Genomic DNA, 26,038 nt, shown 5'->3' with positions numbered 1-26,038 from the left:
AACAGCTGCCTTTGACTTACATATGAACTGATCTAAATCCAAGAAATCCCTAATTGTACCCTGTAGACCAACATTTCAATGTTCTTTGTTTCTGTGCTAAATTATATGAAGATCTTCAGTACTCTAGACCTGAAAACCCTCATGCTGATCAGTTACACATGGCGCAGCTATCACTCCCAGTGTAATGAGTGATGGTCAGAAGCAGTCGGGGAAGATGAAGCAACTAGTAGCAGGCAAAAGAGAGAGAAAGGTCATGGAGGCAGGGAAGGAATCTGAGGTATGGGCTCTGGGGAAGCGCCTGGAAATAGCCACCATTTTGGCATCATGTGACACACGGTAGTGGCAAATGTCCCAAGCAATACTTTTCTGTTAACGGAGAGGCAGGGAAATCCCTCTTCTCCTGGTCCTAGCCAAGCCCAGCCCTCTGGATGGAAGCTGTCTGCCATGTGGGCTCTTCCCATTGCCTTGCACATCTTTATCTTTCCCTCAGCCCATCCTCTGCTGCTTTTGGCTATATGCAGGTGTCCCAGGGAGGATGGCACTCACCAGGAGAACCACCAGGACACCTTAACTACAACCGATGCTGTAGAGGGGCTCATTGATTTGAAAGAGGCCAGTGGTCTAAGACAAAAAGGTGAAGTATCAGTTATGCTGATACAACTGAGATGGGACAATACTCAAATCACCAAAATATTTTGGATTTAAATAAGAGAAGGGAGGAAGCAGAGCAGGAACCTTCTAGGTTGGTTTCATCCTGAAGAAACTGTGTGGGTGCAGGTCCCATTGTGACTACGGCATGCAGATTCTCACATTCTGGTTTTGAAAAAGTCCGATTTGCTGGTGGAGACCTTTGAATTCCCCACCTCGTGTTTGCACAATATTAGAGCAGAGCTGAAGTTCCCAGGCTCAAGTACTGCAGACCACAAGCACAAGAGCGTCCTTCAGGACTTCTTCTGGAGGGACCTTGCCAACAGCACCTTGACCCCAGGACTCAATTCTTGTCTTACAGACAGATCAAAAGCATACACAGTTTTTAGGAACTCCTGTGGAAAAAAATTGCAAAAATGTATACAACACTTTGAATGGGAAGTTCTCTGTTTCATGAGAACAGCTAAATAATGTCCTCTGGGTTCCATTACAGTTTTGTCTAAATATTTCAGCTCCCTTGTCATTACTGATTGTTTCCATTTTAACAAATAAATATGTTTTTTCCCTAATCATTTAACAGTATTAAGAATCCACCCACTGACTTACATTCCCATCCCACACAGATGTTAGTTCCCCCCCCTCCTTCAGTCTCAATAAGAATGTGGACAGAATTTAGTAACAAAAATATAATTTTTTTTTAAAAGTATTGCAAAATATATATTGTAGGTGCAGGGTTTCCTAGGGAAAGTGCTACAAATGGTTTAATTTCCATTCACAAGGCAAACTGTGGCAAGAGTGACTTAGAGCAGTTCATTTTAGATTTTTCTAGGCAGGCAATGGTACATAGCCACGAGAGAGAAGATTGCAAAGTCTTCTCCTATTCCGGTTCCAGATTGCCCAGCTTTATGACAAGTACCTTGTCTCTGCTTTTTCTGTCAATAAAATATACACATACTTGTGCAGAGATGAAATCCTGTATTGGCACTTGCATTTGTATTTTGTGATTCATCACCACTTTGGAGTATTGCCTGTAAATTTGCAGTATTTCACTGTTGATGTAGAGCCTTAGATTTACTTGCTCTGATGTTTTCACAGAGGAACAAATTCTTCTCTGAGTCTCTCCCATCCATCCTTGCCAGTTACGGCTGTGTGCGCAGACCTCCTGTTTGCTCCTGGTCAAGCTATGCTTGCACAGGCTTAGGGCGCTCTTCACAAAGTCAAACTGAACGAGGTGAACTTGAGGGCAGAAGTTGCCAGAGATGGTCATCAAATAAAAATAAATGTGATTTAAAATTCAGCTAGATTTCTCCACAGCAGGCTCAGGGAGTTGGAGAGCTGAGACCAGGCTCTTAGTCTGCAAGGGCCATGCTGGTGCTGCTTGGAGAGAGGCTAGTGGAAGACATTCAGCCGCAGCCTTGGTGTGTGGTATGAGGCTACAGAGTCTGGTCTTGAGCATTACTTGCTGTCATCCAGTAGTGATGATAATAGTGGATAAAGGAGGAGTGGGTGCACACTGCATACTTGCATGGCTGACAATAACATAGGTATAAAGAGGACACCTGATACGGTGAAAGGAAGAGGTGTGCCCTGTCATTTGCCCTCAGGAATAGGTCCGTTGCGTTTTGTGACTTGTACACTGCGCTTGCCTCTCTCCCTTGCCTTTGGCTTCTGGCCACTGATAATAAATTTTGTTTCAGTCTTGATGGCACAAGAGAGTTCTGGTATCAGTGAAGCAAATACATTTCCCCTTATGAATCTGGGAGCTGGCTGTGTCAGGCCAAATACCAGAAGATGATAATATTAAGATGCTGCCCGCCAAGTGGGGTTATTACTGAAGGAGCGTATTGTGAGTAGGCATCTGTCCAGCAATAACATGCTGCACCCCAGCCTGATGATGTAAGGATGGATAGCAGGCAAGAACTGAACTGCCCCATGTGAAACTCCAAGAGGTGCTTACGGTGCAGTATGCTTAATAAAATCCAAGAGTAATTCCAAGAGAAAACAATTTTACAGGTATAGAGACCAGAATAGGGGAATTTTTTCCATATGTTTTTCTACTTGTGTGAGCACTAAGTTGAAATTCGCAGTCTTCTCCCTCTGAAAAGCCTTCCCTTTTACCTACCTGATTACATGGGCAGCGACCCAGGAGGAGGAAATGCCTTGTGACTTCCACCAGACAACTAGCCCTGTGGGAATCGGGCCCAGGCTTGAAATACCAGTGAAACGTCAGTGCGATAAAATGCACAGATATGCAGAGAGCGCAAAAAAAAAATTAAAAAGTCAGAAAATGCTTAAGGGATTTGCATAATTTCTGACAAACAGTACTGATTTATAGGCAGAGTCTGAATTAAATTCACACTTTGCTAAGAATCCTTGTAGACTATTGAAGCCCCAATGAAACTTAACAAAAAAATGTAAGTGGTACACAGAGTACCTTGAGGATTTCATACCCTATGATGAATGTGTGAATTTTCGTGGGTTAACACTCTCATTCTATTCAAACGCAGAGGAATGACTTAGGTGTTTCCAAAGTATAGGTGAGAATACAGTGATAGCCCCATGCTCCTCTCTGGCTGAGTTTAATGATCCACCTCCAGACTGTGTTGAGATGCGCTGTGCAGATACTCGCTAGCTGTTTCTTTCCTTCGGTTGCCACATTTGCAAGCATAGTGCCAACATGACAGGTATATATGATGTGTGTTTTTGCTGCACATCCACAGCCGTAACAATTTGTGCCTCTGTGATTAATGGGAGAGAGAGATGCTTTATTAATTGCCAAAGACTTGAGAGAAAAAATATTTGTCCAGAGAAGAGAACTGAAGGAGCCAACAAAATAGGGTGACTGACAGATTTTTTTTTTCCCCCCAGAGTGCTTGGGATTGTTATGATGTCAGATCTGCATATTATTTATCACGCGTATTCTCATCTGTTGTAGGCAGACAACTCCCTTAGTATTAATGGGAGTTGTGCAATTACAAAGCTGAGAACATGTGTGCAGCAGGACTGGGGCACAATGGGACCGGCTGAGGATGCAATGTCAGTCTCAGATTGGAATGTCCTTATTTTCTTTGGCTTGTCACAGCCTCGTACTGAAGGCAGAAGGAGAAGGTTGATATAAATCAGTGACTCACTCCTTCACCCTCAGTGAAAATCCCCCTGAAGTCAATGGGAATAGGCTATCATTGTGTGAAACCCTGATTTGAGTGGTGTCCTCCTATGTGCTCTTTGGGTCGTGATACCTTTACTGAGACTGAATAATGCCTTTCTCTTCAAAGAATTACATTAAAATAGTTGGAGTATTTGAAGAGTGTAGTACTGTTTGTGCTGCCATGCAGACAGCACAATCTGGACTCTTGTTCTTATTAAAGATATTTATGTTGAGTTAATTTTTCCCCTACAGAGCTCAACTTCTCCTTTTTGTTTCGTTCTGTGAAGCTGTAGTTCAATACTTATGGCAACATAAATCCATATTAAGCTCCAGTATAAGCAGGCATAAATGCCATTGATTTCACTGCCCTGTTTACACAGGGCCATGTTTGGTCTGAGATCTCTTTTACCTTGGAAATAATTGCAATGCAATAAATTTAGGCTTATAACTCAGCTGTGCAATGAAAGGAGAGAATAGGGAGTATAGCAAAACAACATCTGAGTTAAATGCAGATAGCTTTGAAAATAAGTAAAATCTGGGATGAAGCCAGCGATGGTATTTTATATGCCTCAATCAGCTTTCATTTAAGCATCTGAAAACCTTTCCACACATCAATGAAATAAGCCCTGCAATGTCCCTGTAAAGGTAGATGGTATTAGAGAATATATTTCGCATTCCCTATTTGATCTTCAGCCAGGCAAAAAGCATTAAAATCTACTGAATTTTTTTCCTGAAAAAAGCTGAAAAGGATTTCGGGATTTTGCTCAAACCAAGAGGAATGGCATTTCAGTGGATGATCTCTGAGAAAGTTGATCCCATTATAAATACCCATGTTTGGATATAGATTTGTGCTCGCAACTTTCATCCTGCAGAAGATTCCAAGCTTTTTAGTGTGTGTGTGTGTGTGTGTGTGTTAAACAGCCGATGGGGGAGCAAGTGTCCAGTGCAAGGGCACCAGTGTCATGGTGCTGCTGTTCCACTGAGAGACGTGACGGGGTATCTCAGGTGCAAAGTGTTAGCGGGTCAATGCAAGGTGGGATGGAATGGAGTCCACAGTCACTTTATTGTAGAATTGAAAATTTGGGTTTCATTGCCTTAAATTTGAGGCTGAGCATGACTTCATTGTGGTGTAACTGTTGCATGCAAGTTTGTGTTTGCTGGTGGTTTAAAAAAAATTCTTGGCAGAAATCTCTCTCGATGATGATGTTTTTTGTGTTGTTTTGTTGTGCTCCACAGGGTATAAGGAAGCATATGATCGTTTGTATGTTTCAAAGAATCAAATAATCAAATGCAGTGCAATATTAATGTTCACAGTGGTTTAACAGTTTGGGTTTTAAAATCATGTAAAGGTTAAAATATAGAGAGTTTGCCTCAGCTTTTTTATGTCAACGTATACTGTAGCTGACCTCTCAAAATTCCTTCTAGTCTTTCCCTTCAGTCCAAACCAAAAGGAGGGGGTTTTTCTGACCACCCTTAAGATTTTTGACAGACACTAGTTTCCTGTTTAGGGTGATGTTATCTTCGTATGAGTTTCTGCCCATGCTAAAAGCAAATATGCTCTGAGATTATCTGCTCCTGACCCTTTTTTTAAGTTTTAAAAAGTGTCCATTTGCATGTTTTGCAGGCTTGTTGGTGCAGTTAACATTTATTAATAGTAGATTCCAGCTGCCATATTTAGATCTATATCTAGACTTCAGCATTCAGATTATGGGAATATTCATGTCTGGGGTTTTGATTCAGAGCAATGCCTCATTTAGAAAGAAACCCAGAAAAGTAAGATTGGATGCAATTCCACTCTACAGACTTAAAAAAGAAAACCAACCCACAAAAACCAACAAACACAAAACCAACCAACCAAAGAAATCCCCAAACCAACAGTGGGTTTGGGTAATTTCTGGACTTGAGTATTTAATTGTAGGATGACAGACATATGTTGTCTGCTTCTCAGAGTCATGTGTAGCCTTTGGGAAAAGAGAAAATATATATACAGGGCATAGAGAAAAGACACAGAGCCTTTTGTCTAAAGAAGGGTGGGCAGAAAAACCTGAGAAAGGATTGCTGAAGGAAATGGTTAAGATGGTACTTGGACACTCCCCAATGGTACCACTCTCTTGCCCTCTTTAAAGAGCTAATTGTTCTTAGGTACAATGGTAGGGAAACTGAAGTCTGTGGTTTTGGGGCTGAGAACCCCAAAGTTTGTTACATGGTTGATGGCTGATGCCTTTTCTTAATCATCATCTTGAGAAGGATCTGAGCTGGGTTTTCATGTGTGGAATCACGCAGAGTTTGTAAGCTTGTTTTCCCTTTCCATCAGCTGTTGTACAGAGTAAGATGGCTTACTGCAACAGCAAAGGCACCTGGGAGGCCCGAAAAAATGTATATAAATATTAAGTGGTTTGATGTGAATTCTAGATAATTTACATCCTGCATGAAAGTAAAGCACTGTTAGAGACAGCTCAGTTACAGAAAACACTGTAAAATCCATAGCTCAGATGTGTAAGAAAATTCCTGCCAGTTTTGTTTTAGTTACCAGTAGTAAATTTCTTAAAACTTTGCCTTTGAGTTTATACATTCTCCAAGTACTTACATGAGGCATTAATATTGTTTTGTGACAAGGAAGAATGGAGTTCAGTTTGGTTTTTTCTGTCTATGCATTTTGACATTGCCAGAGAATGCCCAGGAATGAAAATAAGGTGAAAATAGCAAGTACTGAAATAGAATGTGCTGGCACGAATGCCTATGTTGAAGATTGGATGACTTGCTCCCTGGTGTCTCCAAGGATGCTGACTTTTTTCCACTGTTACGTTTCCTGAGTTCTTAATAAACTGCATGCCTGATGAGCTTTGTGTCCATCATCTGTCATGTTAAATACAGTGATACAGCCCATTCTCCACCTTCCACCTGGTCTCTGGCAAAGCAGAACCTGGCTTTGTTAACTGCCTAGGGATAATACTAGGAGGAGTTTGCAGGTGGTGCCCAGCTGGTGTTCATCAGCATCATTGCAGATACGATGGGGGCTGTGGGAGTGCTGCATTCCAGGAGTCCCTGAGCAGCAGAGTTGCCTCTGAGACCTTTTAGCAAACCATGCAACATAGAGCCACCCAAGTCCCTCTCTGTGGACTCCAGGATGGGCAGATGGGAAAGCTGTCTTCTTTCCCTCAGTCGTGTTCAGGTATGGTCAAGATGCAAGCCAGTATATTGTAGTGGTATCTCTCTATTGTCAGGGGAACACAGGTATTCACACCAGCTCTTAGTCATCAGATTTGACCCACAACCTATTGCAAAGCTGCTTGACAAACATACATCCCAGGATGCTGAACACATGCAGTGGTAATCTTTATGGATGCTAGTCCTCTTCTTCCCAAAGACTGTGGCCTCGCATTCTTTCTGAGTGCACCAGTTAGAAAAAGAAGGAAAACCTGAGTTACTGTTTTCCTCCTTGAATATAAAAGTTACCAGGCTTTGGAGTGAACTGCAGAACTGCTTTATTTGCCTATCAGAAAAACAGATAGTAGGGCAGCACATGTTTGAAATATGCTACATGCTTCTTTGCTTTTCTTTGTTGTGATTTTATTTCTCTTCTGCTTCATTTTTAAATGTCATGTTATAAAGAAATGCAGACTTGCTTTCATGTTCACATTGCCTTTCTTGAGAAATTCCAGTATCAGTTATCTGGATATAAGAAAGTTTGATCCATGAGCTCTTCAATCATCTCTGTGTTTTTACAGATATCAATGAGTGTGAAATTGGAGCCCATAACTGCGATAGACACGCCATATGTACAAACACAGCGGGAAGTTTCAAATGTAGCTGCAGCTCTGGCTGGATTGGAAATGGGATCAAGTGCACAGGTGAGGGTCATATGCATTGGTATTTATTTGTACGGTCAGACCAAAATTGGGTCCTAGCAATTCTGAAAAAAGCAATACCATGCTTACAAATTGAGAAGACAAATGGTCATCCAGCTTGTTAGGTCGATTTGACATGATCTTTTGGAGGACAAATTCTCTGCCATGGTAACTCTGAAATCAGCATTATCTCATGTTTGGCTTGTGAGATAGTGAAAACAGACTGGACCATGAAGAGAGATGCTGTGTCCTTGAGGGCAACTGATGGGAGGCAATGAGAGGTGTCCTGGTGCTCACCGTGAAAACAAGATACAGGTCTCAGTTTTGAGAGTGCCCTGCAGCTTCCTTATTCACAGTTACCTTGTTAGACTTCTTTGTTGGGCTGCAAATAAGCTGTGCCCGTTTTTCCAGTCAGATGCCACCACATATATGTGGGTTTTATTATGGAAGATTATTTAAAGTAGAGCTTCTGTGTGCCATACGCCATTTGAAGTTTGTATTCATGGTGTGTTTTTTTTAACTAATGTTGCTTTTTTCTTTTCTTTATTATTTTAAAGATCTGGATGAGTGCTCCAATGGAACCCACATGTGCAGCCCACATGCTGACTGCAAGAATACAATGGGCTCTTACCGCTGCCTGTGTAAAGAAGGTTACACTGGGGATGGCTTCACTTGTACAGGTGAGCTTTCTTAGGAAAGCATTGGATGACCTCACGTGGTCCCTTGCAACCTAAGTTAGTCTATGATTCAATACACAAAAATAGCTTTTAAACATTTGAAATTATTCTCTAATATGTCATCTTCCATTGCTTTCTACTTCACTTAAGTTGCCATAACTTGAAAGAAATACTGTGTATTATTCCTAGTCTAAAGCAGTCACTTTTTTTACTTGATAAAATGCAAGTTTTCATTGAGCTGTTCTTGTGAGTTGGAATGGATGGCAAAATTATTAAAACAATGCTTGATCATACAGTTTGGCTAGTTAGTAAACTAGTCCATTGGCTACCCACCTTAATATTTAAATAATAGGGCACATGCATTAAAATTACTTCATACAATTGCCTTAAAATGTTTGTTCTTTCCACAAGTAAGCGTGTGCTGTCTGCCCTGTTTACTGCATCAACCTGAGAGATGGTGTCAGGATGCAGTGCTGACATGTAGAATGACAGAAGTAGTTGCTTCTGAAATCTCATTTTATAAACTGTAAATGTGATTATAAAACATTGCTAAAGAGATGTTTCCCACCCACACTTCAGTCTTCTGCTTTGAGGAACAGATTGGCTCATGTAAGCTTAGTCATCAGGAGCCCTGCTATTACACTAAGGATATTAGTGTTGCTGGTGATGCTGCATGGTGGGTGACCCTGTTTGGAATAAAGCCATGCGATAGACAGCTGGTGGGCCAGGTTTTCAGCTGGTGCAGATCAGCAGCACTCTATCAACTACAGCAGGGTTTTATGGCATCTGAGAACCTGGCTCAGCAGGTTTAAAGCTGAGTTTGAATCATTCCCAATTATAAATGGACCCTGAGATTCTGTTTAATTCTGTCATTGTAATTCAGCTTCCTTAGTGGCTTTTTGTTAATTTCCCATATGATGAATTCCAGGAGTCTATAAACTACATCTTTCAAATGGAGTGCTTACAGAGTTTCTGCATTCAGTAGAACTTTTTTTTTTTTGTTGTTTTTAAATTTGGATACTTTATTGTTCATGGTTTCAAGAGGTGTCTGGGACTCAAACTAGAGCACGCCAGTGTTCTGTAAGCCCTTTGCCAAAGCATGCAGCATTCATCCTGGTAGGTACTACCTTTGATTTGCCAGCCATGGACTTTTACAAGCTCACACTGCCAGCAAGACTCTGTTGCAGCAAGTAGGGTGTTTTTGTGATGTATAAAATTTCAGCTAGAAAGTTAGGGCTACAATCTATCTGAAGGGCAGCATAGTCCAGTAGCAAGGCTGGTTTACTCATCAGCTGTTAACCTGCAGTTTAATTTTGATCAAGTTATTTTCACCTCAGTGCCACTTTTTGTCAGTGTTTTCTATGTTTGGCGTGGAGACCGCCTATTACCATATGTTTGCACAGTAAACCTCTTTTTTTCAATTACTGCCTCTGGGCTTTGCTGTAATAGAAACAATAACTCTAATAAAATTCACGTGCTCATTTTGAGTCTAAATTTGACCCTGTGTACTGCCTCCAATTGTTATTAACTGTAGCTACTTCAGGAGTCTGTGCCTCTCTTATTTTCCTTTTGATTAGAAGCTGTATTTTCAACATGTCGGAAATATACCAAGCTGTTAAGAGTGTTCAGAGCTAATAGAATAATTAAAATCCTTGGAACACTGCATGCTTTAGCTGAAAAAATGTTGGTGAGAAAACCGTGTTTACTGTAAACCTGCAATTTCTCTTCCTTTTACAGACCTTGATGAATGCTCAGAAAACTTGAATCTCTGTGAAAATGGGCAGTGCCTCAATGCCCCTGGAGGATATCGCTGTGAATGTGATATGGGATTTTTGCCAAGTCCAGACGGGAAAGCATGTGAAGGTAATTCTCTGTAAGCTTTAAACAACACTCAACAAATTCTGCCTTAATAGTATTTTATGTTTGAAAAATTTTACAGTTGGTTGCAGTTGTGGTTGTACTGAAAACTGCACGAAAATTGTCAATAGTAGTTGCTTTTTTCAGTTTATGCATTTATTATGGGCCTCTAGGTGTTGATCTACCTATTGTGTATAGAGAGAACAGCTGTTTGGAGCCTATCTTACGACATATTATTTGTGGATCTGATTGGTGATCCAAATGGTGCTGTCAGCTGCCATTTCATCTTGGTCATTTGTACCCAGTTCATCATTTTATTCATAACAGTGAAACAGAAAAAAATGTTACTTTGCATTGGTATATATGAAGCTGAAAAGCGCTGATTTGGGAGCTAACACAGAGAACATGCTTTGAGGGCCTCTGTGAGGTGCAGAATCAGAGTTTGAAACCTTGCAGGAATTTTATACGACCACCAAAAAAACCCCAAACCCATGAGTATTCATTCAGTTTTGAAAGTGAGTTGTCAGTTAACTGTTTACAACTCATTCATAAGAGCTTTGCATATGCAAAAATCAAATAATAAACATGTTATCAACACGTTTAAGGTTATATATTTGATTGTAACATTTGAAATCCTCAGCTGATGTAACACCAATCAGTTAAGTCAGCCAAGAAGAAGCAGCCATATCATCTGACATGATAATATCTCATAGTAACTGGTACTAGATGGAGTTCATAAGTACATCACTATAAATAGGATTTTTTTCCCCTGAAAAGTATTCTGTGTATTTTTTTTAGTAATCTACCAAGAGAAATAATTTGAGAGTGAATTTTTGTGTAAACTAAAATGCTATTAGGTTTCATAATGTTTCATGAAGCAATTTACTTTCAAACCTTTTAGCTGACTTTAAATAGCTTATATAGAGCCTAGCTCCTGTTGCTAAAACAGACTTTCCTTGATGTCTCAGATGTGTACACTAAATGCAGTATTTTAGGGTCTTTTGTAAACACACACTTTTTTGTTGTATCAAATTGGTTGTTCTTTGTGCAGTGCATATAGCATTCAGTAAATACTGAATCAGATGCAATGATTTGTACAAAAGGCACAAAAGTGAGCTCCACTTGCCAAACTTGACATCTGTCAAATGCAGAAACCAGAAACCTAAAGATGAGCATCGAGTTCACCTTTGGGCACAAGCTTTTCCTTTGCTGATGTCCAGCTTTCTGCAGATGACTGCTGATTTAGAATAAACTTCATTTTTTAAGGCATAGCTCCTGCCATGTTTAATTTTGCTACTTGTCAGATTAGCCCACTAATAAACTCAGATTGTTTCTGGCATGGCTTCCAGAGACACTGGAAAGAGCCTTTTGCCCCCCAAAAAGTTATGGATTAAGTTCCTTAGGATCCAAACATAAATCTTAGACGTTATTTTTTCTGATCTTACACGGTATGCAGGAGCAGTTGGCTTCCAGGTCCTTTTTGCAGTTCTCTGTCTATATCTTAAAAAGATAAGGAAACCTCATATTTTTCCCCTCCTGTTCCTCTACCAGATATTGATGAGTGCTCACTTCCTAACATCTGTGTCTACGGGACTTGTCATAACCTCCCTGGACTTTTCCGATGTGAGTGTGAAGTGGGCTACGAGTTGGACAGAAGTGGTGGTAACTGCACAGGTAAAAATAATTTTGAACAATATGCTTTTTAATTTTCTGTTAGTGTCATGGTCAGCTCCTTAGGAAATTCTTTTAAAAAGCTATACAAATCAGACTGGATATAGGAAAATACAGACTTCCCTACTGTGTAACACAGGATTCTCCTTGCCTTTTCTACACTCCTTTTTCCTTTTCTTTGTTAACCTCTGATATCCCATTGGCTTAAGAGAAGAAGGGAAAGAAAAGAACAGAGACAACCCTTCTGTCCACATCTCCCAGGCAGAGATGTGTTGTGCCTTGTAGTTTCACAGTACTGGATGGTAATCTGTGACCTTGTTGTGTATTTTTCCCTTAAGTATTTTTTTAGTTCTTTATGTGAATTTTAGTTCATGAGTGTTTTTGCAGAGAAACACTTCTTTTTCCCCCATGAAATGATTAATTCATCTCAGACTACTGTTTTTCTAAAATGAGTATGTATTTTTTTAGAGCTTTCTGCAGATCAGTATCTCATAACTAATGATTTGTGGTTGTCAGCATGAGATACCTGATGATTTGCACTGTCCTCAAGTATTTGCTTACCCCGTACTGTTTTTTCCTGCAGATGTTAATGAATGTGCAGATCCCACAACCTGCATTAGTGGCACTTGTGTCAATACTGCTGGTAGTTACACCTGTGAGTGCCCTCCTGATTTTGAGCTGAATCCCACCCGAGTTGGATGCGTTGGTAAGGGACCACTCCTTATGTTATTTACAAGTGAAGTTGCACAGAGGGGCTGCAAGGCTAACTGCTTAGGAATAAAGTCCCAGGTCATGGAAAAGGTCTGGAATGAGCTCTCCAACTCCCACCTCACTGCCCCTGGCTTAGAAGTTGTAATAGTGCAGTGGGAGTATGTCCAGAGTGATGTAGCGTGCCAGCAGTGCCCAGCTGCCAGAACCAACCCCTTGGGTTTTGTTACAGCTGTGCCACAATTTACAGCAGGCATGAGACAATTTTAAATTTCAACAAGCTTAAACCAACATCCAGCTGGCCCCAAGATGGCAGGCAAATGAAGTTGCGGCATTAAGCCACCCATGCTCTTGGAGCATTGAGTGCAGCTTGGCTAGGTGCAGCTTCGTGACTGATGGAAATGCTCTTGTATTGGCTCCAACTGCTTAGTAAATCCTCTGATATTTTTTGGCTTTTGTTTGTTTAAGAGGGTGTAGGGATGCTCCTCAAATTCAATTGTATTTGAAATTCCTAAGATTTAGTAGATGCTTTCATGCTTGTTTACCTCAGGGAGAGGAGAAAGCAGTGGGTTTCTGGAACTGGAGGGATGTAAAAATGCAGGTGAAAATGTGAATCAAAATGAGAAAACGCCTGGCTGAACTGCCCTTGATCATGCTGAATAAATTCCCTACTTTGTGAGAAGTCCAACAAAGCCAAGGGATAGGGCACCACCGTCCTATCTAAGTGAGAAAAGCTAGGTCCTCCTGGACAACACAAATTACTTTCTTTGGCTGTCCTACAAGTAACAAGAGCCATCTAAAGATATCCCTTATCCTGAGATGATGTATTGTGTTTTCCTTTCTCATAAGATGTGTTTGTAATTATGTGCATTCTGAGCAGATACACGATCTGGCAACTGTTACCTGGACATTAAAACTCGTGGAGATAACGGTGGCACCTTCTGCAGCAATGAGATTGGAGTGGGTGTTTCCAAGGCCTCCTGTTGCTGCTCCCTGGGCAAAGCTTGGGGAGTTCCCTGTGAACATTGCCCACTTGTGAACACAAGTAAGTCAGTTTTCCTGGGTTAAACACAACAATACAACATATTGGATTTTTTTTCTAATTTAGCCAGGTAACTCAAATACTGGTGTAATCATTTATTGTGTACATACAGGGGACAGGTTTCCACCAGTCTTAACCAAAAATTTTCCTAGTCTTTCAAAAAGATTATTTAATCAGAATATTGTTACAACTTCTGAGCAAGTTTGCTATTACACAAAAAACTACATTATGAAATGGAATAGCAATTGATGTTAGAGTAAAACCTGATGTTTGTATGTGGTTACTTTGTTACTTTACATTTAGATTACCTGTAATCTGATTACTTTTCAAAAATAATTGTGCTGAAAATTTTTCTACTATTTTAGGTTCATAAATCTGGGTTTTGTTTTTTTTCAGCTGAATATAAGGTCCTTTGCCCTGGAGGGGAAGGATTCCGACCAAACCCTATTACAGTTATATTGGAAGGTATTGTTTACATTTTCCTATATTTACATGTCTAAAATTATGAAACTCTTCAGTGAGTGTTGTTTTTCATGGAAAAGCATGAATGAAATGTTTGTGGTTTTGTTTGAACAGATATTGATGAATGTCAAGAACTGCCTGGACTTTGCCAAGGAGGAAAATGTATTAATACGTTTGGTAGCTTCCAGTGTCAGTGTCCTTCAGGGTACTATTTGAATGAAGAGACTCGAGTGTGTGATGGTATGTAGCCTTCACTTAACTAGTCTTCTGCTTTTATTCTTAGAAAATGGTGACAGATCAATATGCAGAAGACTTAATCTGTCCTTGAAAAGGAACATAACCAGACCAAGCAGTGTAAAGCTTAAGGGTGGGAAAATTGGAACAAATTGAAGTCTTGCATTGAAAGAGAGAAAATTCCTTCTTGACCATGTTGAAATATATGCAAATTTTTGTTTCAGATGATCAAATTTTGATCAAAACCAGAAAAGCCAATGATTTTTCTCTAAGTAAAAAATAATTTACTAACCAGCTATAAAAAATAGCTGTTTGGTAATGGGTAATGAATAAGCAGTCAGATAAAGAGCAAACTTGCCCCATGAATCTGCTGGGCAAGCCTTACAGCGTGTCCATGCCTTTTTTTCCACTGCTTATTTTCTCTCCTGCTGATCTCAGTGTCCAATTGAAAATACTGGTTGTACGGCAAAACGTTTTCCTTCCCCTAGCACAGTCAATAGTACATGTTCATCACATTGCATGCAAGAGATTGTACTGGATATAAAACTTTAAGCAACCCATCAAGTCCTTGAATTGCCCATTGCCCAGACTGTCTTCAGCCTTCCAGACTGTTAAAAATGTTAATATAGTGCCTATGATGTGCCAAACACTGCAGAAATACAAAAGATTCAGGTCTTAAATTAAGGCTGAACCAAAGTGCTTCATCCATATTGTGCTTCCATAGCTTAACTAATGTTAAAGAGTAAATCTACCTCTATATTTTTTCCTTAGTGGTCTGTCAAAGATACTTTAAAATGGTAAGGCTAGTGAAATACTTTTGAACTTTTAGAAACTGAGGTGCTTTGGGGGCGGTGGTGTGTTTGGGTTTGGTTGGGGTTTTTACACAAAGGTTAAAGTCTCTTGATGAAGTAAACATGATATCTTGCATTGGGAAAGTTGCTCACTTTCCCTGGTCAAACAGACCTGAACCATCCAATCAGTCAGTTTTAGCATCATTTCTTATTGAGATGGGCACTCCACGGGAAACAGCTTTGGTTCTTGTCCAGATCTGGGAATCCAGAATGGATGAGATCCTCAAATACTATTTTTGTGCAACAGGTGCAAAAACCAAATTGCTGTCTCTGAGCTGCCTAGACAAATCAGAGTTCCTATCTTCACACCACAGCCAGGCTTTTCATGGCCACCTGTGCCACCACTTCCTTCTCTGTGTGGGCTGTGTTCCACCATGACCTCGCTCAAAGCCCCTTCAGCTCTCCTCCACCAGTACCTTCCTACCTCAGCTGTTACTGAGACATTTTTGTTCTCGGAAGCACAATGAGAAAGCTTCTGTGGCCACTCACTGCCTTTTTGTTCTCTTCTAGATGTGAATGAGTGTGATACACCTGGCATTTGTGGACCTGGCACATGTTACAATACTGTTGGGAACTACACCTGCATCTGTCCTCCTGATTACATGCAAGTCAATGGAGGAAACAACTGCATGGGTATGGGTGGTTGTTTTTTTAAAGCTTTATCTTAGTGCTTTGGGTCAGGGCTTTACCAGGCACAAAGCAGAACTATTTCTCTGAATTTAGTTATACAAGAATTAACTAAATGGAAGATCAAGCTTCTTTCATTAATTTTATTAAATAAAGCAAGGCAGATCACTTCTAATACGGATCTTTCAGTACCTCATCAGAATTTCTCCTTTAATTTTTTATTTTCTATGTTCATTCCTTCCAAGTTTCACTTCAGCTTTAAAAGCTTCTACATGTGAAACACTACAAAAATTATTCAGACTTCACAGAATGAAGTCACAAGCTGTGTACAGTTCTTAGGGGGAACCATAAACAAGCTCATGTATTTCAGTGTTGAGGACACTGAAGGACAAGGACAATACTGAATCCTTTTATGAGTCCAATCAGTGTTACAGCCGTGTTTGTTGCTCTTGAATTGTATTGCCAACACTTTTTCATACTTTTAGAGTAATCTTCTAGGGAAAGGCTGTTCTGTAGTATTCTACAGTGCTGCAGCATCTGCTTGACAGGGATCTAAAAAGTACATATTTGAAGGAGGTATCTCCTAAACCCTTTGGGTATATCATCTTCCATAAGAGGTGCTAATGCAATGGCCTGGGTTTTTCTTCATTTTCACAGATATGAGAAGAAGTCTGTGCTACAGAAATTACTATGCTGACAATCAAACCTGTGATGGTGAGCTGCTGTTTAATATGACCAAGAAAATGTGCTGCTGTTCCTACAACATTGGACGTGCATGGAATAAGCCTTGTGAACAGTGTCCTATCCCGAGCACTGGTATGTTTTGCATTGCAAAGCTATTTGAAAGCCTTGGTAACATCATAATTACTGTTAGTGGATGTAACATTGTTAGAGATGCTATGTCTTTGTCTGCTCTTGTGTGTCTAAAATGAAGGGATTAATTACTACTTTGGCCTGGAGGTGATCAGCTCTAGTCACAATGAAGGCATATGTGGAGTGGTTTGTGTTTGTGCTGCTGGGCCACGCGTCCTTTGTGACAGTTTCCTAGTCTGGGAGACTTCATGCTCTATATTGGTTAATCTGTGTCTTTGCAAATGTTGTTTGATCCAGTGTTGAAGCACTGATTGAGGGTTTATTGGCATTGCTCCAACAAATACGGTGTCTGCTGTGCTGTGCCTCGGTTGCCGATTGCCATAAAGGGCTTTTGTGGTAGCCATGGCTTTACAGAGATACTCTGATCTCCTCTGAGAATGATCTGTGTCAAGCAGCTAAATGTAAGATGTAGGAGTTTCTGGGCTAGTTGTATGGGCATACAGGGCTCCTCCACACTGGGTAAGACTTCAGAGTTGAGCTCAGGACATCCCACTCTGGTTCGAAGTGGTTTGCTTTGAGAACAAACTTCCTAGACGCTTATTTGCATGACTTCCAACTTACAGTTCAGATTTTTAAAAGTCAGATCTGGACTTGTATGCAAAAACTGTAATGCACAGAGATAAGCATATGCAAAGCAAAATCAGCATGAGATCCCATGCCCTCTACATCTTTTTATTTACTAATTTCAATGGCCTTTGAATGAGAACCCAAGTGCACACTAAGCACATCACATGGCGAGCCTCAGGGAAGGGTCTGCATACCTCTGTGTACCTTGCAGGTGCTGAAAGAGTAGAAGAATTTTCTTGGGCAAAGGAGGTAATGAATTTTTGACTGTTGATTAATTCCAAATACTATAATTGCTGCTTTGTTTTCCTGTTGCAGATGAATTCTCCACACTCTGTGGAAGTCAAAGACCTGGCTTCTTCATTGACATTTATACAGGATTACCAGTTGGTGAGTTGTAATTTCTATTTTGAACTAGATTCCGTGCTACCTCTGCCCAGGGAAGAGGGGAGGCTTGTTTTCCCAATTATTTTTTTCGTGGGAGGAATAATGACTAAACAATGTAGTGGAGTTCAACCCTCTGTTTAAGTCTGAGCCTGCAAACTTTCTGCCTAGCTCCTCCTAGCTGGCAGCAATGATAATTGCTGCTTGTAATCAAGGCAACATAAAGCTCCAAAGAAACTGTAATCAGGCCTACATGAGCAGGGCACAGATACCGAGAATAAGAAGTCTGGGAGTAAGGCCAACCAGCATTTGGTCTGAGAGGAATTCAGAGTCTTTCCTTCAAACTAAAGCAGAGATTTAATCTGACATTTCACATCAGTCCCCCTGTGTGTTGGTTTTACACAAAAATCCTTTTTTCTGCACAGCTGGAATACTTCTCACATATGTTATTGTGTGTAACATTTGAATCGTGAGTAATAAATTGCAAAACAAAGAGAGGGAGAGAATGAGGAATTCTAAGACAAGGAGTTGAGTAAATCCCTAATGGGACTCCCTTTTGTTTTTATTCACACAAAAATGCAAATAAGAAGCAGATAATGTGCCCTGTAATAAACAGAGGCAGCATATAGGCAGTAATCAGGTGCTTTAGCAGTAAGCTGTTGCTGCTGTGATGCAGTGTTCAGCTAGTTAGATAGAAATTTTTCTAGTCAAATGGGGATGTAAATTTTAAAGACGTTACAGAAATGTACAGTATTTATTATTTACCAGGTCGTTTCTTAGAAGCAAAGTTCCCCTTTCTAGCATTAGTCCTAATTGTTGCCGAGTCTACTTGAGGTAATTGGGCCATTTATCAGCATTAGCCGGGAGACCTTGGATCATGCTAACATGCATAGGTAAAAGCTGCATATGTAGCGGTTGACGAGCGTGCCAGGAGTGTTGCAGTCTGCTCTGTCTGCTCTGCCATGTCATAGAGCAATGCACATTTGGGAGCCAACTGAAACAGAAGGGCAGTTCCACAGAGGCAACCAGTACATCCCAGTGCATGCAGCGTTGCAGTGAGACTGATGCACGCACAGCTTTATTCTGTGCAAATCACAGACGCTCTCTGCTACTTTGGGATCTTGGCGGGTCTCACTAGGTTGTAGCACTCAACCTGCTGCTTTTGCACGGGAGTTGCTCATGTCCCTTATATCTGTAGGCACAGGGCATGGGAACAAGTCCCCACTCTGCAGGGACAGTGCTCTGTGTACCCTGTAATGTTTGGTTACAGTCCTTACATGATGTTACTTTTCTGTTTGGATTAAAGTTCTATGCATTCACTCCAGATAGTTGTTTCAGAGAAAGAAGTAGTTCTATTTTTACTCATCCCTTATATAATCAGAGGACTCAGAGTTAACAGAATCTAATGTAGGAAGTGAAGAGTTTGATCCAGCAGCAAAATAATAATAAAAAAATACATTATCTGATGGAAACTCACGTTAGCTGACAATTTCCCACCATATTCTCTGTCTTGTGTACATCAACGTAGGTGGCAATTTGTACTAAAGGGAGAGGCTTTGGAGGAATCTCTGAACTCTTTCGTGTCGTCAGAATATTAAAGATGTGTAACTTAAGGGCCCAATAGGCAAGACATATAATTGTAATAGCAGCTGGGTTTTTTTGCTGCCAAAATCCATTACTTAACCCAGGTGTATATAGAGCATTGGCAAACCCTGGCTGCCTGGCTTAATCAATCTAATTAATAGCATGTTGGCAGCACTTCAGATGTTACCTGACATTGGCACTTTCAAACTGTTACATAAAAACATGAAAGTCTTTTCAGATTAACAAGAGTAAACCAGTGCAAAACTAATTCTGACAAGTGTTTGCGTTCAGTCATGCTCTCTTGTGTTAAACCAAAGACAATTACATTCTCTCTGGTTATTCCAAATAACTCTGCTATAACACTTGGGAAGATGAGGAGGTTCATCAGGGCTGTGCATGGGAGACATGAGGAAGGACATGTGCTACCCTCTGCGTTCCTATGTGGCAGGATATGTCTTGGCTATGGTGAAGAGTCAGAACCTGAGGATATAGGAAATGTCTACATTTCCACAGTTTGGAATGACTCACTGCCTATTGCAGTTGAGAACATTCTGATGTTCACATTATATGTTTGATAATTCTCTTAAGGATAAATGCATAAGGACATGTTCTGTAGCGGAAGATTTCATGAAGTGCTGTTTACAAGTATTTAAAAAAACTTCTTCTTGCAGATATTGATGAATGCAGAGAGATTCCTGGAGTGTGTGAAAATGGAATCTGTATAAACATGGTTGGCAGCTTCCGATGCGAGTGTCCTGTGGGTTTCTTCTACAATGACAAGCTACTGATCTGTGAAGGTAGAGTGCTGATCCCATTCAGAGAAATGGGATTTAACCAGCTGGCGATTCAGACACTGGCACATCTGATATACTTGCAAATCATCCTTAATGAGGGGAAAATACTGGTATTGGTGTAATAAGTCTATGTTAATTAAGACATTTTGAATTCTTTTGCATAGAAAATACCAGATTTTCCATCAGACAGCTCAGGCCTTGAAGGAGCATGAGTCAACAGTCATGGGAAGAAACATTGTTTTTCACATTTGACAGTAAAGCCAAGAAAAGAGTAGTAGTCTTGAGTCAGATCGTGAGCACATTTTTTTTTTTATTCCAAGATGGTTTTTTCTAATGGAACAAAGATTTCTGTAAATAATATAAACACATGATGATTTTTTTCCAATTTAAACATTTCCTAACATTGTATTAGTCAGTTTTATGGAGAAACTGAAGACAGCAGTATGAGTTAAATAGGAATAAATTTTACAAAGGGAGCATGTGGGTTTGAGATCATTTCAAGGACATACCTCAATGTGACCAAATATCTACTTTCATCAATATATTTATTTTTCAGAATCAGAAAGAAATTCCTATATTTGGGTAAGGTAATACTCTTCACACTGAAAACAAAGTGGTTTTGATGTCTTCCTAGTGCCAGCTTACCATAACAATAAAATTCCCTTTTTGTATTAACAGATATTGATGAATGCCAGAATGGACCAGTGTGTCAGCAAAATGCAGAATGTGTCAACACAGCTGGTAGCTACCGTTGTGACTGTAAACCTGGCTACAGATTCACATCAACTGGCCGCTGCACTGGTGAGTACTTCTGGCTTGTTTGCGCGAGGGTCTGCAACAAGTAGTAGATTTTAAAAGAAGTCTAAAAAAGCATATCTCCTCTTCAGAAAGATGGTATACTGGAAGATGATCTGGACTCCACAAACCCTCCTCTAAAAGCCTTTTAGGCATCCTGTAAACATTCTGGTAATTCCCAGAAGACTAATGGGCCCATCTCACAGAGACATAAATGAGAGTTAATCACCTGAGTAGGTGTTTGTCTTCCACTTTATCCCACCAACCATGAACATTTTTCTTTAGCCCATGTTGTGTTTAGGGAGGGAAGACCAATAGATTCACTACCTTTTGACTATTTTCTGACACTAAAAATTCATTTGTGGTTCTGACAGGGACCAACTTCTGCATAAATTCTTTGATTTTCATTATAATTTGCTAGATGTTTTAGCAATTTATTTGCCACTTGTATTTTTACAAATAAATCACTGCTTGCTGGGGTCTCTGCTGATAAGGTGGACTTATCTGTTAGGCCATATGCAATAACTACCTTAAAAAGCTTATTGTTAAACTTCCTAACTTTTCTGTTGACTTAAACAAGCCGTTGAACATTATTTTTAAATACTCACTGAGTGGGACTACAGTTCTCTAATCTGTTTGCTCTTTCTTCTAATATCGTAGTCCAGAGAGGCATTCACGTTATCTTGATTACTTGAAGAATTGCAGAGATTTTAAAGACTACTGTAAGCCAAGCAGCTGTAAATATATACATTTCTGAACAAAATAATAATTACAAAGGAAACTGGTAACATTTTCCTTGGGTTTTTGCTTCCAAGTACTTAAGTTTTAGGAAGTATATTTTTCCCTGCAGGGCAGTTTTTCATTGTTTCATGTGACCCTCGAGGGAAAAGGGTGTAGAGGCAACCAGAACACTACTATGAGAACTAGAACTTTGTTTTGTTAAGCTATGCAGTGGCACATGTAAATATTCAATATGTTCCTAATGTAATTGTTATCGTTATGGGTTCGGTACAGCAGTACAGGAAGAGCCAGGGAAGGTTCTCATATGGGTTACAATACCCAACATGAATTGGCACAAACAGGAATACTTCCCTGTATTTTGCTCTTATTTTATATTTAATGAAAATAAAGTTACACAATTAGAGTCAAAATAAAAATGGTTGATAAAGTACTTGATCGAGCAAAAGAAGGAAATTCCCAACCGCTCTGCTGAGGGCAGAGTGCTAAGCACCTTGCAGTATTGGATCAGTCATGGTACTGCATGGAAAATGATCACACCCCAATAGTTTATATGCTATTGAATCAAAACTGATGTATCCCAGCCACTTGTACTATGAATACTGCATTTATCTTACTGTCAAAATAGCATTCTTCTGGTGCTATCTATTGTGGTATAATAAATAATTTTTCATATAAACTCATTTTTGGCACTTCAGACAATCCTGCTTCCCAATTTTTTTAAAAATTACAATGTTTTCTGTTTACCCCAAAAGCAGTGACTTTACTCTGAGACTTTAATTCACTATTCATTTGCCCACAGAGCACCAAAGAGAGTCATAGTTTTTCTTTTGTCTCTACTCTCCTGAACTTAGAAGGTTAGGAGTTCTTAACTCCGCATGTTATCCAGCATTGGTTTCCTTTCTGCCTCCTTTGGAATTAGCAGCAGTATCATTAATAGCATTGGTCATCAGTGAACACCCATCCAAAGTGACTGGCGGCCCCAGTTGATGTACAGTAATCCTGGGGACAGGAGCTATTGGGATTGTCCATGTGCGAATTAGAGTGTAGAGAAGAGGCAGGAAAACAAGATTTAGTACATGAAGTTCTTTGCGGTTAGGAACAACTTGACTCTTAGTTTTGCAATGAACTGGGGATGGTTTGGTAAGAAACTGCATCTGCCTTGCTTAGAATGCATGTAAAAGAAAATTACTGAACACTAAAATCTAATCAATTCTAATACAAGCTTATGGCAGCAGCACCTCAGTTCTCATATTTTGGAGCTGCAGCAGACAAAACGCCAGGAAGCATATTGAATCAAACTAGCTCTTGTTGGTGATGAGGTCAACAGAAAGACCTCATTTGATTCATGTTTCTGATTTGTTATGGAAAAAAAATGTTCTGGACAGTAAACATTTTGTTCTTTGACATTTTGTTTCACTTACTATTGATAAAATCCTGGATACTGCCTGAAAGCGTTCGGAACAAGTAGCAGGAAGCAGTCAGCTGTTGAACTAGTGTAATAGATGCCCTGCCATTGTTAGGCAGCATATTGTATGCTGGAAGGATAACTTTCCCCATCTCTCCCTGCAGAATTATGCAGTTGAGTGTTTGCTGCTGCTGGCAAAATATTTTCTGACTCCATATAGGAGTAACTCTTCTTGCTGTTTGAGCTTTGTCTGGTTTACAGTATCATCACATCGCATGAGGCATGGATGCTGCAATGTGTATACATGTACCCATTTTATCTCTGCACAATGAGTAGATAAATCTAGAATGCATTTTATCTCTCTGTAAGCTTAGTGAGAAAAGTGTGGGATTCATCTCCCTTTCTGCTTTGTATGATTTCTGTGAGTTAATCAAGCAATTTGTGCTATAATCAAGCATAGCTAAAAGCAAGTAGTTGCTTTCATGAGAAGGATACACACTGTGATTTAGATGTGGCTTTCATATCAGCTGCATAGTCAATGTAGAGCACTTAGAAATCTCCCCATACAATTTCATGTTATTAATTCTGCTTTTCAAAGTCATGGCGACATGCTTTCCCTCCAGCAGCAATTTATGTTTGGCAAATATAATTTTTACGCTAATTTTTTTTCAGCTCCACAAATGTTGGAAAAGGTAATTTACAAGCAAATAGCCCCATTTCTGAGATTTACTTAGTAATGCTTTTGTCATTAAAAGTACTATTTTAAATTAGGGCCGTGCATGGTTGCTGCTGATGCATCTTTCCAGCCCTGTAGTTTAGAGGCCTTAACTTTCCCTGTGCCTCTTTGTTTTCAGATCGGAATGAATGTCAAGAAATTCCCAATATCTGCAGCCATGGACAGTGTATTGACACTGTGGGAAGTTTCTACTGCATTTGTCACAATGGATTCAAGACCAATGATGACAGAACAATGTGTATAGGCAAGTATATCAAATTAAGCTTTACTTAGGCTTCCATTAAGATAGTTATTACGTCTATCCTCTCTGTCATAAGGAGTTGCATTACAAGAACTGAGGTTGTGAGTCATTTACCACCAGGCAAAGGTGCAAAACCACCATAGCTGGCAATTAGGAAGCTGATAATGAATGAAGAACATCTCATTACAGTAGAGTGAACCTTTAAAAATACATATCCTGTCTAATGAACTGCTAATGCTTTCATTTTTCAGGAAAATGTTCCATTCTTCTTAGAATTTTCTGAAGCATTTTGTCTCATTTATTCCTTTAGGCAAGAAATTTAATAGATGAATATTGCAATGCAGCAATTGTATACAGCCTACTTTTTAAGAGAGTAAGTGAAGGGTAGATTTCTTGCCAGAAAAGTGCCCTTTTCAGAAACAGAGTCATCTTCATAAAGAAGGAAATTCTGTATTTAACCTGTTCATAGCTGTTAGTGTCTGTTGTCTGAGCAAGATGAGGAGATTTCAGAATGCTTATGATTAAAGATAGCTTAGAATTCCTTTGGGAAGGGTGAGATACGACCCACAGTAAGATAAATGATTGTTGGACCCTTGATTATTTTTGGAGATGTTAATATCAAGTGTATAAACCTGCGTAAAGTCTTCTTTTGGGGAGATAAGACAATCTTTTTCCCTTCTATTCACTCTGTTGGCAGTGGATTATTTCTCTTGCCTGTGGGATAGCTACAGGCTTTCCTTTCCCCATCAGTGATTAAAATTCTTGCTGCTTGGTTTTTCTTCTTTGTAGATATTAATGAGTGTGAGAGAGACGCCTGTGGCAACGGAACCTGCAGAAACACCATTGGCTCTTTCAACTGCCGCTGCAATTTAGGGTTCATCCTCTCACACAACAATGACTGTATAGGTAAGGAGTGCTGAAACCAGTTACATGTTTCTAAGACTTTCTACTCCTAAGGAAAGTACCATTAGTACCATCTTCTCTATTGAGTTAGGATCACATCTTCCATGGTCTGCATGATTAAAGACAAAACCCGATTTTTTCAGTCTGAAAAGGCCTCTTTGATTACGCACTCCTTGCTTTTCTATAGCCACTTAAATGTTTGCATGTGATACATGCCATTCCTTTTGCTTTGAGAATTTTACAGCATGGACCAATATTGGTATCTTCCCCTCACTTGCTTATGAAACAGGGGTTTACTTATATAGTGGAAACAGAAATCTCATCTACCCAATTTCACTTGTTGCAGGTGTTGTTACGTATCTTTGAATGTTATTTTTCTTAGATGTGGACGAGTGCGCAAGTGGAAATGGAATGCTCTGCAGGAATGGTCAGTGTGTGAACACGATCGGGTCCTTCCAGTGTCTTTGCAACGATGGCTATGAGGTGGCTCTGGATGGAAGGACTTGTGTTGGTGAGTGCTTTCTTTTAGGGTTGAAAAAAAAGTGCAGCAAACCTTGAGGAGATATTCTTAGTAAAACAGTAGAAGAGATCAGAGAGAACTGTCACACTGTCATCATTGTACCTAGCAGAAGAAAACAATGACAAGAGGAAGAGAAGAGGACTCTTCTCCTGCTCCTGGGAAGTTCCACCATCACTTTGATGGAATCAGAAATAAAGCAGCCTCAGCCATAGATTTTTTGAGATAACAGCAGTTATCTGAAATAAATGGTATTTCTTTTCTTTTAGATGTCAATGAGTGTGTGCTAGAGCCTGGAAAATGCTCACCAGGCACATGTCAGAACTTGGATGGGTCATTCAGATGTATCTGTCCTCCTGGATATGTCCTGCAGAATGACAAATGTGAAGGTGTGTATAGAACAATCGTTCTTCTGTCCTGTTTCCTAGCTACTCACAGTTGTTACCACTTTCCTCTGCACCTAAACATGAGTAACGTTTAGTCTTTTGTGGCAGTGTGCAGTTCTGAATGGTAGCCACAAGTAAGTCACTTCCCAGAAAAAGTTTCACCAACTTTTGTTTGAACCAGAACTACCTGATCTGATCCCAAGAAAAATCTAATCCGAGGCTGCTTGGTTGATGGTACATTGCTGAGGTTTTCCCACTGCATGAGGATTTGAAAACTAACCCTAGATTTTGCACCTGGATTTCTTGTTCCTCTTTCTGTCTGTTCCTTTTTATTTGACCTTT

At 39.9% G+C, this 26,038-nt stretch overlaps 1 protein-coding gene across 2 annotated transcripts in view; it reads left to right on the top strand.

The window, feature by feature from the left end:
• FBN1 (fibrillin 1) overlaps positions 1-26,038 on the top strand; it is a 153,151-nt gene that overhangs the window by 107,160 nt on the left and 19,953 nt on the right. For both annotated transcript variants that reach the window (XM_054836941.1, XM_054836940.1), the window contains exons 33-49: positions 7,525-7,647; positions 8,202-8,324; positions 10,059-10,184; positions 11,730-11,852; positions 12,433-12,555; positions 13,438-13,602; positions 13,996-14,064; positions 14,176-14,301; positions 15,657-15,779; positions 16,431-16,589; positions 17,529-17,600; positions 19,850-19,975; positions 20,651-20,773; positions 23,768-23,893; positions 24,680-24,796; positions 25,176-25,304; positions 25,580-25,699. In XM_054836941.1, the coding sequence (XP_054692916.1) occupies positions 7,525-7,647; positions 8,202-8,324; positions 10,059-10,184; positions 11,730-11,852; positions 12,433-12,555; positions 13,438-13,602; positions 13,996-14,064; positions 14,176-14,301; positions 15,657-15,779; positions 16,431-16,589; positions 17,529-17,600; positions 19,850-19,975; positions 20,651-20,773; positions 23,768-23,893; positions 24,680-24,796; positions 25,176-25,304; positions 25,580-25,699 (2,073 nt within the window). The remainder of the gene's footprint in view (positions 1-7,524; positions 7,648-8,201; positions 8,325-10,058; positions 10,185-11,729; positions 11,853-12,432; positions 12,556-13,437; positions 13,603-13,995; positions 14,065-14,175; positions 14,302-15,656; positions 15,780-16,430; positions 16,590-17,528; positions 17,601-19,849; positions 19,976-20,650; positions 20,774-23,767; positions 23,894-24,679; positions 24,797-25,175; positions 25,305-25,579; positions 25,700-26,038) is intronic.

This window comes from Grus americana, chromosome 10 (assembly GCF_028858705.1).
Source record: "Grus americana isolate bGruAme1 chromosome 10, bGruAme1.mat, whole genome shotgun sequence".
NCBI classification, from domain to species: Eukaryota; Metazoa; Chordata; class Aves; order Gruiformes; family Gruidae; genus Grus; species Grus americana.
Note: the sequence above shows the minus strand (reverse complement) of the source record. Positions and strands in the feature narration are given on the sequence as shown.